Here is a 16,320-nt window from a genome sequence, read left to right as displayed (position 1 = left end):
TTTTTGGAAAACGTGCTCAGCGACCAAGAAAACCCTATAGGGTGAAGTGATCGAAAATCGGATATCCTTGGGGTTTTAGATCAAAGCTAATGGATTTCCGTTTATTAACTTTAATGTAGGCCATTAAACAATTAGACTACTATATACAATACCTAGTATTTTGGGGGATTGCGTTTTGCTCTTTTTTTTTTTTAATAAGCACTATTAACAGAAATATGGTGTTAAATATAACATTTTAAAAATTCGACCCTGACTCGGAGGCAATCGCTTTTAATGAAGTCGGTCAATGTTTAAGGACATGCCTATTTTCACAGATCTTGTTCTCATTTAGAGTAACAATATTCACTTTATTTTGATTATTTTACTATGTGACATATATGTACACATACACAGGCACGGCGGAAGCAAGTAGACATGTGTGTGTGTGTGTGTGTGTGTGTGTGTGTGTGTGTGTGTGTGTGGGGGGGGGGGGGGTGATCGAAGGCGCAAAGCAACGTTGCCAGGGGGTATACTGAAAACTATATGTCCTTAAATGCAGTTTACTGCAATCTACAAATAAAATGTATCTCTGCCTTAAGATTTACTACCAATAATATTTGTCATTCAGAATTATTGGGGGGGGGGGGCTAGCCCTCCCCCCTCCAGCTCCACAGTGCCTGGCAAGTGTTTCTAAATTGATAATGTAATCACCTTCATAACGGTTGTAGACAATGAGTCTTCCATTTAACTGCCTTGGTGGTTGGTAAGAAATTTACTTGATGGTAGAGTCGGACAATTGACATTATAACCATAAGATAAATTTGAACTAAGTTTCAAACAAAATTAAAGGAGCTTTAAAATAAGTTTATACCATGTTCATCCAAAATATTTATTTGGTGTTTTACGAAGCGATTTTAGTCAAACGGGGCTCTGGGTATTATCGAAAAAAGAGAAACAAAACTTTTTAAATGTATCTTATTTCATATTTAAAACTCCCGCTATGGTTGCTTAACTTAATTGTAGTGTTGAATGAAAACATTGCCAAGAGTTAATGTTAATACGAATGACAAATCGCAGAAGTTCTATAACTAATCTTTTTAACTGATTTAGTCTTTTATGCCTGTGATATTGTAAAATCCAAGAAATGGGCCTACAGCTTCCAAGGTGTCCAACTCACGACCGTCTCCGACCTAATGAGTGACATTATTTAATTACATGGCATATTCCAAGCAAACAATTTCCTTAGCCCTATAATGTGAAAAATAATTTTCTGTACCAGAGGGTACTTATAAAATTTCAGGAGGATATGTAGGGGATAGCGTATAAAATATAGAAAATGTGTAGTTGTTACATAATTATATGAAAGGTAAACCCCGCATTTTGAAATACACACTCAGGTAGACTGTGGCGAATGACGTATGGGGGTGGGGGAGGGTCGAGAAATGTTCCCCGGGGGAAAACAACTGCTTGAGTAGGAGGGGTGTTCAACCCACCGAAACCCTACCTGTACACATGCTTCTCAAGCAATTGTTTTCGCCCTGGAAGCATTTTTGGACATCCCCCCACCAAACACACACACACACACACACACACACACATACACACGTGCACACATGTTCATACACACTGATACTTTTATACTGCATTCACCAGTCTAGCCGATCTCCCTCGTTCGCTGAAATTCATGCATACGCGCCTGAGCCGCTATTAAAAGTACTTTTAAAAAATGTTTCATTTCAACATATTTTTGTGCTTATATCCAATTAAGGTTCAACCACCGTGTCCTGAGCACACATTTACCTATCTGGGCTGTCTGTCCAGGACAATGGGTTAGTTATTAGTTGTTAGTTGGTTAGTGGTTAATGAGACAGAAAAGGGTGTAGTGGTCTTACACCTACCCATTGAGTCATTAAAACTCACTCTGGGCGGGAGCTGGTACCGGGCTACGAACCCAGTACCTATCAGCCTTATTTCCGATGGCTTAACCACCACATCACCGATGCCGGTTGAGCCGCTCATAGCTATTAATAGTAAAAGAAAATTCGCTTTAATGGAAGGGAGTTAACTCTCGTTTACTTTCCCAACTTAGGACGTTTGTATTCATTACGGGTAGCGATTGTTTCCTGTAATCTGGTTTAATCTGATGCTTTGACAACCAGTTTGCATTGACGAAATCCTGCGTGGGTGGTGTAGTAGTATGCGTGTGTGAGGAGAAGAGCTTCGTACTGTCAAACTTGTTGAGGGTGAAACAAAATGTCTGGACGCCGAGTTGAGGATGTGGAAATGCGAGCGCTTCGCAGTGACCTACGCAGGGTAAGTTGTAAAAAAGTCAGCCCAGCCCGGCAGACCTGCAGCCATCGCAACATTATTGACGGTTAACTTTGGTACGTCACATATCATCATCATCGTGTGGGTGTTAGGAATGTTATACTAGTACTACACTCGTAACACTGTAATAGTGTAATATTCAGATATTAAATGAAGAAAAGTTTTAAAAGTTTCTACTTTGTTTTGTTTAACGACTCCACTAGAGCACATTGATTTATTTATTATCTTCTTTTGGATATCAAACATTTGGTACTTATGACATGTTCTTAGAGTTAGAGAGGAAACTCGTTACATTTTTCCATTAGTACCAATGGAACTTTTGTATGTACCATCACATAGCCTGGATAGCACATACCGGTAGCTAATTATACTCCAGTATGTAACCTACATACAGGTACATAACTTTGTTATTACATACCAGGGAGGTCCAGGGACAGATCCAGGATTTTGTAATGTAGGGTCTGTCTAAAAAGGCCCATTTTGAATAAAATTTATGATTTTGAAATATTGTTACAGGTCTGTAGTAAGGCTGGAAGTCGGACATGTACAGTCTAAGACCGATCCCCGTCGGTAACCCATTGGGCTATTTCTCGTTCCAGCCAGTGCACCACGACTGGTTTATTAAAGGCTGTGGTATGTGCTATTCTGTTTGTGGGATGGTACATCTAAAAGATCCTTTGCTACTAATGGAAAAATGTAGCGGGTTTCTTCTCTAAGAATGTATGTAAAAATTACCAAATGTTTGATTTTGAATAGCCAGTGATTAATTAATCAATGTGGTCCAGTGGTGTCGTTAAACAAAACAAAAACTATTTGCAGACTTTGTAAACTTGTACACTGCAATCAATAAAAATAAATAAAACCTAAGCCTTTTGCAAAGGTTTTATAATGCATTTACAGTTATCTTAGCACTAAGATCTCTTTGTGGAACAGGGCCATGGCCCATAGGAACTGGGGTGAGAGGGTGGGGGCCTGTGCCCCCGACTAGAGAATGAAAATGTATGGGTGGTTTTTTTTTGGTCCACAATATATTAATAAAGAAAAAAATCATGCCTTTGCCCAGCTAGAGACTGTGCCCTCCTCCACTAGAGATTGTGCCCATTATATTCACCAGTTAAAGTATATGTTAGCTTATATGTTTAAAATAATTTGCCATGATGAATTTTATTTGTAAAAAGCAAAAAATTGCATTTTACAACTTTTAGCTTTCAAAATGTTCCGCAGGAGCATGCCTCAAAACCGTCTAGAATTGATGTAAACATGCTATCAGGGCAGTCAAGCCAGTTCAGCTAATCGCTTAATTACAAGGAATTCCAATTGTTTGTTAGTAATATTCGTGACATTTGTGATTGTAATTATAACAAATTATTTTGGAATAGATTGTGCAGTTATTCATTGTAAGTAGATTTCCTTTGGTCCAACAATTTGGAACATGCACTTGACTGTGGTGTTCATATATATTCAATGTTTACACTTGTATAAATATTTATGTTATACATGCCAACATGACTTCACACACACACACACAAATGCATACACATACAAACGTGCACATACACACAAACACACTACACACCTACATCTGAATTTTTTTTCTGCAGATGCCCATTTTGGGGTTGGTGTTTGTTTTCATGTATACATGATGAAAACACCAATTAGTTATTGAAAGTAAAATTAGCCATAAATTACAGGATCTATCCTGGTAAATACAACAATAGGTGCATGGTCCTTATAATTCAAGTCCTTCTTATGTTCATATATTATCCACATGGTTCAACATAACTGAGTTCATAATAATCATACGAAGCACACATGTAATAACAAGTGTAATGACGTAATTTTAGGAAGTGACATCATTGAATGACGTTGCTTCTCCAGTCCTAGCTCAGACTGTGCATTGGAAATATGATGTCAGTTCATTGTCTCCTAGTTGCGGCTGACGTATTTTGAGTTGTGTCTTGTTATTCATAAAAAAAACAATAATATGGATAATACAGAAATTATTACACTTGCATGTGAGTCATACTGATCTTACGAAACGAGTGTCAGGATTCATGTATTACTCTTGCTCGGGCAATACAAAAATCTTGACACTCGTTTCATAAAATCAGTATGACACACAAGCTTGTATAATAATCTCTATATAATTCTAACCAGTTGAATTTGCAATCGAAAGTTAATCGGTTGGTGCAAACCAATTATAATCACTGATCAATGGTGAAATTCCAACAGATTCCCATCACTACGTACTTGTGTATGGTATGGTATAGGGATTAACATGCACATTCAGTGCAAGCTGTTTCAGTGCACGCCTGTCATGGGCACAGGTGCCAGCCTTAGCTGGCTCCTCCAACCAAGACAGGAAAGGTTGGGGTGGGTGGAGAAGGGACCACCTGCTCTAGCAGGTACAAGAGAGCACCAGTAGCTCGACCGGGGTCGGTAAAAGGTGGGGGGGGGGGGGGGTGTGTGTGTTGGTTTGGATGCTATGGAATTTGGAATGTCTCATAGGATTAATGCCAAAGGGAAAGGGTGCGCATTTTGAATGAAGGAAATTTGGCTGAATGGGGAAAAAAGGAGAGCTATATGATATTTTAACTTAGCTTGTCGAGAGTAGCTCATTATATACTTGTGATGATTAGTAACAGTTATAGGCAATGTTATTATAGCTCATTGCATGCATGTTTGGTAAAGCTTACAGGGTGTTATAAAAATCACAGTTTTGTGCATATGATTTCTAGAAAGGTACTAAAAGCACTGAGAAAACCTGTGTTTATGGATTATTATATTTATCATCAAATGTATTGCAAATCAAGTTGGTACATAGGCATTAGAAGCAAATGGGAGTGTGGAAGTTCAGGGGGCATTCTAAAGATTATGCATTGCCCCACCCCCAACCCATGTGAAAGGCCAGCCTATAAGAATGATATCTGGAGTGGGGTGGGGAGGCACAGTATCTAGTGGGACAAGCGCATACATCAGATAATTTTTTATCTTTATTTATTTAGAGTAGGATAAAAAAAAACCTACATTTTTGTCCTTGAGTGGGGAAGGTACAGGCTCCTCCCCCTCCCTTCCATACCCATGGGCCTGAAATGTGAATATATATATTCAGGTCACTCCAATTGCTTGCATCTTCCAACACCAATTGTACAGTGTTCGAAATAAACACTTGTCCGTTTGTCCTGACAAATTAAAATCTGCTCGGACAAGAAAATGTACATCAATGGTTGTCCAGTGGACAAGTAAATATTTTCAATGCAGTTTCATTTTGAGCAATCAAAAATACAGTCCTTGTACTTATTACATATAAAACAAAATATTTATTTAGACAAGCGAAAATATTGGCAGACAAGTATATTTGTAGACTAATGAAAACTTCTGCTTATTTCTATCGCTGTTATATAGTAGCATACTCTATTAATGAAATAAATTGCAAGAATGCCAATAATGATGTGATGACAAACTATCGTGACTGGTACTAAAACAAATACTAGTACATGTATTTACTTGTAACGAGAATGTTCATCCACGTTCCGTAAATGTTCATTAACAACATACAGTACACTAATAATACATTATGACATTGGGAATTATTTTCATGTACACATGCAAACTTTTATTACCTTTACACAAACTAGTGCTATTTATAGGTGTAAACATCCCTGATTTACCCTTTATGTATAGTACATATTGTAAAAGTCTTCTTAAACTGGGGGCGGTTTAGATAGACTTTTTTTATGAAAAGAAAAGTAGGGAAGGTTCTGAGTCATGGCTGTTTTCATGAGTGGGTATCGAGTTTGAGCATACAGCATATTAGATTGTAAATAGATAATTGTTTGTAATGACCTGTTATGCATGAGTGACATTTATCTTAACATCAAACACAAGTACATGTATTGTGTTTGAATAGGCGAAACATTTTAGAGGTGCTTAATAAAATACATACATTTCATCCCAGTGTCCTTTTCTATAAAGTTGTTCTAGTCAGGGCATCATGACTGATATATCAAAGGCCATGGTATGTGCTATCTAGTGTCTCCACAAGTCCAAAATACTCGACTCGAGTACTCAAAGGTCAAACTCGACCCAGACCCGAGTACCGACACTTGCACAAGTTGATAATATGATTAAGGATAAAGTAAAATAGCAGTAGGGCCTATGCATCTTAATTCCAGTGTTGAACATGGATGCCAAATGATGCTATTGTATTGCATTTACAAACCGGTTGATACGTGCAGTGTTGTGAACGGATGGCCAGTTTAACAAAAAGAACCATCCTCAGTGGTGCAGTGGTTAGGCCATCGGACTACAGTCTGGTAGGTACAGGGTTCGCAGCTGGGTACCGGCTCCAACCCTGAGCAAGTTATTAAGGGCTCAGTGAGTAGGTGTAAGGCCACTACACCCTCTTCTCTCTCACTAACCAACTAACAACTAATCCACCTCCCTGGACAGACAGCCCAGATAGCTGAGGTGCGTGCCCATGACAGCGTGCTTGAACTTTAATTGGAAAAAAGAAACTAGCACATGATCATATAATTATTGTGTAACTTATAGCATTGATTATCTACTGCAGAAATCATTGTCCTACATTGTCCATTATATTATAGCTGATCATTATATTCCACCTTGTACGGGTACTCGAGTCCTGTGAATGGACTCAAGCAAGACTCGGCCCGTGCCCAAGTACTCGAGTACTCATGGAGACCCTAGTGTTATCCTGTCTGTGGGAAGGTGCATATAAAAGATCCCTTGCTACTAACGGAAACATGTAGCGAGTCTCCTCTTTAAGACTATATGTTAGAATTACCAAATGTCTGACATCCGATAGCTTATGATTAATAAGTCAATGTGTTCTAGTGGTATTGTTAAATAAAACAAACTAATTTCTTTTCTTTTTTTTTAGGCTGTAAAGTATAATACATTTCACTATTTTAGAGATCTAAATAGTATTTTGTATTTTTGCTATAAAGTTTAATACATTCCACTATTTTAGAGATCTAAATAGTAGTTTGTATTTTTGCTATAAAGTTTAATACATTCCACTATTTAGAGATCTAAATAGTGTTTTGTATTTTTGCTATAAAGTATAATACATTTCACTATTTTAAAGATCTAAATAGTGTTTTATATTTTTGCTATAAAGTTTAATTCATTTCACTATTTTAGAGATCTAAATAGTGTTTTATATTTTTGCTATAAAGTATAACACATTCCACTATTCTAGAGATTTAGTGCAGTGTAGTGATGTTCCAAAGATAAAATTTATTGGTTGGACACTATACCGATGTGATGATCAGTTATAAATATCCATAATCGATTGTCACTGAAAATATTACATATAACTCTTTCTACAGAAATTGACGTAAATACAGACCATAATCGTAAAACACTTTTCAGTGGTAGCCCACCTGGCTGCCAGTTTATAAAATCTGGTAGCCTTTAGTAAAAATTAGTAGCCACTATTATTTCAGTTTTAAAAAAGACGCAAACATAAAACCATAATTCATACTGGGGTATATAAATAATATATATATTTTTTTAAACTGACATTTAAAATAGCCAAAACATTATAAAATTTGTAAGATAGATATACTAGAAAATCTTTGTGAATATAATTATTACATTTATTATTAAATTTTGAAAAGCAAAACAACTATCCTGCAACTGATGTGTATTATATGTCCAATGTAAAAGTATCAAAGAATGTTATGACAATTTTTTAAAGGTTTTTGCCAGAAGCAAAATTCTCATCTGTCTAAGGAATTATAAACCGATAACTTGCAACAAACACAAAATAAAGCCCCCAAAACATCCTGTCAGCCATTGGCAACAGTTTTGATCCAGTGTCAAAAATCTGCCATCAGTAAAGCCCCTGACGTACGCCAATTCATATTGCACCTACGGCAATTGCCATTGGTGCCACCATTAAGTTCAAGCCCAAATGGATGGATGGACAGATGGATTGTGGATAGGAAACCAGGAAGACAGGTTTATATATATATATATATATATATATAGAGAGAGAGAGAGAGAGAGAGAGAGAGAGAGAGAGAGAGAGAGAAAGGTTATTACCAGTTTGTTTTTCAGTATCGTCAATATCATATAATTATTAGGAATAATAATTATACTGTTTGAACCTCTGGCGAGCATAATACATTATTTTTATTCCTAATATATGATATTGACGATACCGAAACACATGAGAATAATAATCTCTTTATCATATAATCTCAAGCTTAATACAACACATTTTTTTAAACTGTATGCACAACTTTAATTCCAGTCCACCATTATTAGATATTCAAATGACGTAAGAATAGTTGATGCAGTGTCTTTTTGAATTGAAATGATGTCAAACTCAAATGACGTCATTTTGAATGTCCTTACATAAAATAAACCAGTGCATAACATTTTGTGTTTTCTGAATGCTGGACAGCTTTCTGTGTGAAATTGCTATTGAAATGTTTTTATTTGAACCCCTCTAAACTAGACACACACAGATAGAAATGAGAAATCAGTTTTTTTAAGTTACATGCATGCAGGCTACTATAATAAAATGTGTTAGCTAGCCTAGAATAAAGTTAAAGTTTGTTTTGTTTAACAACACCTCTAGAGCACATTGATTTATTTATCATTGGCTAGAGAGGAAACCCGCTACAATTTTCCATTAGTAGCAAGGTATCTTTTATATGCACCATCCCACAGACAGGACAGTACATAACACAGCCTTTGGTATACCAGTCGTGGAGCACTGGCTGGAACATAGCCTAATGGGCCCACTGATGGGGGTTGATCTTAGACTGACCGTGCATCAGGCATGTGCTTTACCACTGGGCTATGTCCAGCCACTGATGGGGGTTGATCTTAGACTGACCGTGCATCAGGCATGTGCTTTACCACTGGGCTATGTCCAGCCACTTTGCAAGAACAAGACATAACTATAATATGTTTTAGTAAGTGAATAATACTATGTACATCTTCCTGGTAGTTTATTATTATTATTATTACTATTATTACTATTATTATTATTATTATTATTATTATATACTGTGAAACATCTCAAAACCAGACCCTCTGTAAACCTGAATTCCCTCAAAACCATACATTTTAGAGAGTCCCTTTTTAAAAATCAGTACCGAACTTAACCTCTCTAAATAGATCCCTCTAATACTGGACAATTTTCTTGGTCCCTAGGGTGTCCGGTTTAGCGAGTTTTTTAAATAACAAATATTAGGCCGAAACAAAAATAGTATTTTTTTCAGTGAATGTGCCTCCCAAAAATGAGGAAAGGTATAAGTTGGCTTTGCTTTTTTTTTAAAGACTTCTATATTCACTCATATGGGTCCAGATAAAGTGTTATGTATGTACTCTTTTGACCTATATATACATGGGGTTTTTTAATTGAGGGTCGCCCATTTTCTAGGTAGGGTCGGGTTCTCAGAACCATAATATGTTTTTAGGCCTTATAAAACATTGAACCACATCTAAATATCAAGTCTGTTTTATATTTAAAATATAAAATTATACATTATTGTACATTGTATTCAAAGTAGTAATAAAACTCTTAATTTGTAATTTATCCACTAATTAATGATGAATTTAAAAAAACAATTGCAGTCTGAATATTATTTTGTATGTTAACAAAATACTCTTATTTTTATTTCATATTTTCATCATCTGTTTTCTGCTGCTGCCTGATGTTCGTTTCTGGTCCTGACACATGATGTCCATTCCATGACATGATTTTCACACAGAATTTCAAGCCAATTTTCGACAGAGTAAGTAAGAATTTGTTTTGTTTTTTTCTTTATGAAGGTGTCACATTTTGTATAGGTCTCCTTTATTCACTAGTGTTTTTGTCATAATGTAATTAGTTAAATTATGTTCATGTTTGTTTCTTTCCTTCTTTGAACGCTCAGACCCAGTCTCTATGTTTGTGTTTAATATTTCTTAGTTGAGAGAACCAGATATACAAATTTATTTTATTGATATATGGCTTTAAAAAGCCGCGGCTATCAGAATGTCAAAGTCTGTAAATTCCACGTAAGTTCTCTTTACATTGTAATATTCTAGTAAGATTGTAATGTGGAGTATGTAATTAGTATATCAAGTAGTACCGGTATGTTTATTTTCTTATAACTGGGTATGAATTTTATTTTACATGGAGGTTACAAGTAAATCTGTAAATAATTTGAAGTTAAAATTAAAAGTCAAAGTTTGTTTTGTTTTATGACACCACTAGAGCACATTGATTTATTAATCATTGGCTTCATGTATTGGATGTCAAACATTTGGTAATTTTGACATATAGTTCTAGAGGGGATCTTTTATATGCATCATACCACATACAGGATAGCACATATCACAGCCTTTAATATACCAGTTATGGTGCACTGACTAGAACGAGAAATAGCCCAATGGGCCTACTGATTGAGATCGATTCTTGACCAACCGCACATCAGGCAAGTGCTTTACCACTGAATTTGAAATTATTAAAATCTTGCCATCTGTATATCTATTAAGCAGCCACTGTATTGTTCCCTCAAAGCTAATTGTCCTCTTTTCAACAGCCACTTGTCTTACCATCAGGTTACATGTTAATACTACTATTCATACACGGGTTGGGGTGGGATATAACTCGATTGGTAGAGCACTCACCTGAGGAGCTTGGGTCGAAGGATCAAATCCCCTCGGTGGACCTACTACATCAGGGCTCGAAACTCGCTAAAAGATATGGTGGCCCAAAAATTAATAATGGATGTTGGCAAATTATAATAAACGAACCACAAGCAAGATTTTAATGTGGAATAAATATATCCTATACAAATATTAATAGTGGCTCATATGTTATAGCTCTAAAGAAGATTGCCCAAATAATATTATTTGAGTGACTAACACCATTATTTTTTAATATTTAAGTTGGCCAAGTGCTGTCCTGTCTGTGGGAAAGTGGATATAAAAGATGTCTTGCTGCTAATGGGAAATTGTAGTGGGTTTTCTCTGTGTCACAATGACCAAATGATTAATAAAGCAGTGTGCTCCAGTGGTGTCATTAAAAGAAACCCCACATTATTTCATTCACCAGCTTGACAAAACACCCAGCCACCAGCAAATTTTATTGGCTGTTGTAACTTAATTTTGAGCTACTTTTTACGGAGTAATTGCAATGTTTAGGGAGGTGCATGACATATCTGTTTACTTTGAATAAGTAGCCTAGCTCCTTTTATACACCCTTTATAGCTTATTATGCATTTTTTTTTTTTTTTTTTTTTTTTTTTTTTTTTTTTTTTTTTTTTTGCTACAACTAGTATATGTATAACAAAGGCAGTATATGTGCTGTTCTGTCTGTGAGAAAATGCATATGCATAAAACTGATCCGTTGCTGAGAGCCGTATGGTGAGAGCTTAGTACTAGTAGATAGTTGGAAAAATGCAAGCATGTAGGTAACTGATCCATTGCTGGCCTAGTAATAATAGGAGCATAATAGTGCCTCAAAAAATTTAAAAGCATACAAGAAATTTAAATTTGTGTTTTAGTGGGATTAGTGTTTCTGGGGAAGTTTGCCTTAACAAATAATGCCCTTTGGTGTACTTTTGAATGCTGTAAGTGCCCTGCTAAAACATAGATACTCATCTTTAAATGCAGTTGGTGCTCGTTTTAAACTTTGCACCCTCTTCCATGAATGCTATAGGTTAAGGCCTCTACAAGTCCAAAATACTGGACTCGGGTACTCGGGGGTCAAACTCAACCTGGACCCAATGAGACTAAGCAATAAAGTAAAATGGCATTATGCATCTTAATTCCAGTGCTGAACATGGATGCCAAATCATGCCATTGTATTGCATTTAGAAACCAGTTGATGTGTTCACTGTTGTGACGGACAGACGGACAGCCAGTTTAAAAGAGAAACCAGTGCATGATCATATAATTATTGTGTAACCTATATCTGTGATTATTTACTGCCAAAATTATTGTCCTACATTGTCCATTGTATTCGATCATTATATTCCACCTTGCATATGGGTACTTGAGTCATGTGAACGGACTCAAGTATTGCTAGACTTGGCCCGTGCCCGAGTACTCGAGTACTTGTGGAGACCCTACTATAGGTGCCATTTTTAGTCTCTTACTGGTCTAGCTGGAGGGGACTTTAGGTTTCATCTCTCATTTCTGTCCATCCATCTTTTTACAGTCTGTCTGTCTGTTTGTCTGTCTGTCTCACATATACTATAGTTTTTTTTAGACTTCTTTCTTTGCAATTCCTCAAGATATTGAGCTAGGTTTGTGTATAGCTTTATTATGTACTGTTACAGATCAAGTTTGACTTTCATGGGGATTTTTTTTTCTTCACAAGAGTTATTGCCCTTGAACTTACGAAATATGGGGTGGGGGGAATATCCTGACTGTTTTTTTATTGCAACGCATTGAAATTTTGTGTGTAGCCTTATCATGTACAGTTTGACTTTTGTGGTTTTGTACAGAGTTATGGCCCTTGAACTTAGGATATACGAACATTTGTTGGATTTGGTAAGGGACCTGTATTTCTTAAACAGTACTCTCAGAATGCTTGTTTACAGAGTTATGGCCCTTGATCTCAGAAATTTGTTGGTTCCGGTAGGGGACACTTACTGCTTTCATAGTACTCTCAAAATTATTATACCTGTTAAACATTACAGTCCCTTCCTAAAAATGTCCTGTATATGTCCATGCTGAGGTTAAAGTGATTCTTTGTTTATTTTTCAGCATGACCCGGAAGGTTTACCAGTTCGTGACCTACAGCGTGAGATGGAGGATGAGGGGATCACAGACAGAATTCCACGGGAACGGCTAAACGAGCTGCTCGATATGGCAGACAGGGATGATAATCAGCTCATCACCTATGACGAGTTCATTAATCTGGTAACAACACATACAACAAGTTCATTAATCTGGTAACAACACATACAACAAGTTCATTAATCTGGTAACGACATCTATGGCGAGTTCATTAATCTGGTAATGACACCTACAACCAGTTCATTAATCTGGTAACGACACCTACGACGAGTTCATTAATCTGGTAATGACACCTACAACCAGTTCATTAATCTGGTAATGACACCTACAACCAGTTCATTAATCTGGTAACGACATGACGAGTTCATTAATCTGGTAACAACACCTACAACCAGTTCATTAATCAGGTAACAACACCTACGACAAGTTAATTAATCTGGTAACGATATCTATGACGAGTTCATTAATCTGGTAATGACACCTACAACCAGTTCATTAATCTGGTAACGACATGACGAGTTCATTAATCTGGTAATGACACCCTACAACCAGTTCATTAATCTGGTAACGACACCTACGACGAGTTCATTAATCTGGAAACAACATCTACAACCAGTTCATTAATCTGGTAATAACACCTACAACCAGTTCATTAATCTGGTAACGACACGACGAGTTCATTAATCTGGTAACAACACCTACAGCCAGTTCATTAATCTGGTAACGACACCTACGACGAGTTCATTAATCTGGTAATGACACCTACAACCAGTTCATTAATTTGGTAACAACACCTACAGCGAGTTCATTAATCTGGTAATGACACCTACAATGAGTTCATTAATCTGGTAACAACACCTACAACCAGTTCATTAATCTGGTAATGTCACCTACAACAAGTTCATTAATCTGGTAACAACACCTACAACCAGTTCATTAATCTGGTAACTACACCTACGATGAGTTCATTAATCTGGTAACAACACCTATGACGAGTTCATTAATCTGGTAATGACACCTATGATGAGTTCATTAATCTGGTAATGACACCTATGATGAGTTCATTAATCTGGTAATATCACCTACGACCAGTTCATTAATCTGGTAATGGCACCTATAACAAGTTCATTAATCTGGTAATGACACATATGATGAGTTCATTAATCTGGTAATGACACCTATGATGAGTTCATTAATCTGGTAATGACACCTACGACGAGTTCATTAATCTGGTAACAACATCTACAACCAGTTCATTAATCTGGTAATAACACCTACAACCAGTTCATTAATCTGGTAACGACACGACGAGTTCATTAATCTGGTAACAACATCTACAACCAGTTCATTAATCTGGTAATGACACCTACGACGAGTTCATTAATCTGGTAATGATGCCTACAACGAGTTCATTAATTTGGTAACAACACCTACAGCGAGTTCATTAATCTGGTAATGACACCTACAACGAGTTCATTAATCTGGTAACAACACCTACAACCAGTTCATTAATCTGGTAATGTCACCTACAACAAGTTCATTAATCTGGTAACAACACCTACAACCAGTTCATTAATCTGGTAACTACACCTACGATGAGTTCATTAATCTGGTAATGGCACCTATAACAAGTTCATTAATCTGGTAATGACACCTATGATGAGTTCATTAATCTGGTAATGACACCTATGATAAGTTCATCAATCTGGTAAAGACTCCTATGACAAGTTCATCAATCTGGTAATGACACCTATGACGAGTTCACCAATCTGGTAATGACACCTACGATGAGTTCGTTAATCTTGTAATGACACCTACAACAAGTTCATTAATCTGGTAACGACACCTATGACGAGTTCATTAATCTGGTAATGACACCTACAACCAGTTCATTAATTTGGTAACAACACCTACAGCGAGTTCATTAATCTGGTAATGACACCCACAACGAGTTCATTAATCTGGTAACAACACCTACAACCAGTTCATTAATCTGGTAATGTCACCTACAACAAGTTCATTAATCTGGTAACAACACCTACAACCAGTTCATTAATCTGGTAACTACACCTACGATGAGTTCATTAATCTGGTAACAACACCTATGACGAGTTCATTAATCTGGTAATGACACCTATGATGAGTTCATTAATCTGGTAATGACACCTATGATGAGTTCATTAATCTGGTAATATCACCTACGACCAGTTCATTAATCTGGTAATGGCACCTATAACAAGTTCATTAATCTGGTAATGACACATACGATGAGTTCATTAATCTGGTAATGACACCTATGATGAGTTCATTAATCTGGTAATGACACCTACGACGAGTTCATTAATCTGGTAACAACATCTACAACCAGTTCATTAATCTGGTAATAACACCTACAACCAGTTCATTAATCTGGTAACGACACGACGAGTTCATTAATCTGGTAACAACATCTACAACCAGTTCATTAATCTGGTAATGACACCTACGACGAGTTCATTAATCTGGTAATGACGCCTACAACGAGTTCATTAATTTGGTAACAACACCTACAGTGAGTTCATTAATCTGGTAATGACACCTACAACGAGTTCATTAATCTGGTAACAACACCTACAACCAGTTCATTAATCTGGTAATGTCACCTACAACAAGTTCATTAATCTGGTAACAACACCTACAACCAGTTCATTAATCTGGTAACTACACCTACGATGAGTTCATTAATCTGGTAATGGCACCTATAACAAGTTCATTAATCTGGTAATGACACCTATGATGAGTTCATTAATCTGGTAATGACACCTATGATAAGTTCATCAATCTGGTAAAGACTCCTATGACAAGTTCATCAATCTGGTAATGACACCTATGACGAGTTCACCAATCTGGTAATGACACCTACGATGAGTTCGTTAATCTTGTAATGACACCTATGATGAGTTCATTAATCTGGTAATGACACCTATGATAAGTTCATCAATCTGGTAGCGACACTTATGACGAGTTCATTAATTTGGTAATGTCACCTCTGACGATATTGATCTGGTAATGACACCTACGACCAGTTTATTAATCTGGTAACGACACCTATGACAATATTAATCTGGTAATCAGGGTATGCATTTGGAATTGTTTCTGACTCACCAATCGGGCTACTCCCGTACAACTTTTGAGTGGCCCACAAGCGAATTTCGTTTTAAAAAAGAACTTACTTAAATTGCACTTTAAAAACATGTT

General features: G+C 36.5%; 1 protein-coding gene across 1 annotated transcript in view; it reads left to right on the top strand.

Annotated features, from left to right (window-relative positions):
• Nucleotides 1-2,041: 2,041 nt before the first annotated feature.
• The window catches only part of LOC121383022 (rhomboid-related protein 2-like), a 37,128-nt gene continuing 22,849 nt past the window's right edge, over nt 2,042-16,320 (top strand). The window contains exons 1-3 of the mRNA XM_041512757.1: nt 2,042-2,292; nt 10,062-10,085; nt 13,051-13,206. Of these exons, the coding sequence (XP_041368691.1) occupies nt 2,233-2,292; nt 10,062-10,085; nt 13,051-13,206 (240 nt within the window). The 5' untranslated portion in view covers nt 2,042-2,232. The remainder of the gene's footprint in view (nt 2,293-10,061; nt 10,086-13,050; nt 13,207-16,320) is intronic.

This window comes from Gigantopelta aegis, chromosome 10 (genome assembly GCF_016097555.1).
Source record: "Gigantopelta aegis isolate Gae_Host chromosome 10, Gae_host_genome, whole genome shotgun sequence".
NCBI lineage: Eukaryota > Metazoa > Mollusca > Gastropoda > Neomphalida > Peltospiridae > Gigantopelta > Gigantopelta aegis.
This window is presented reverse-complemented; position numbering and strand designations above follow the sequence as displayed.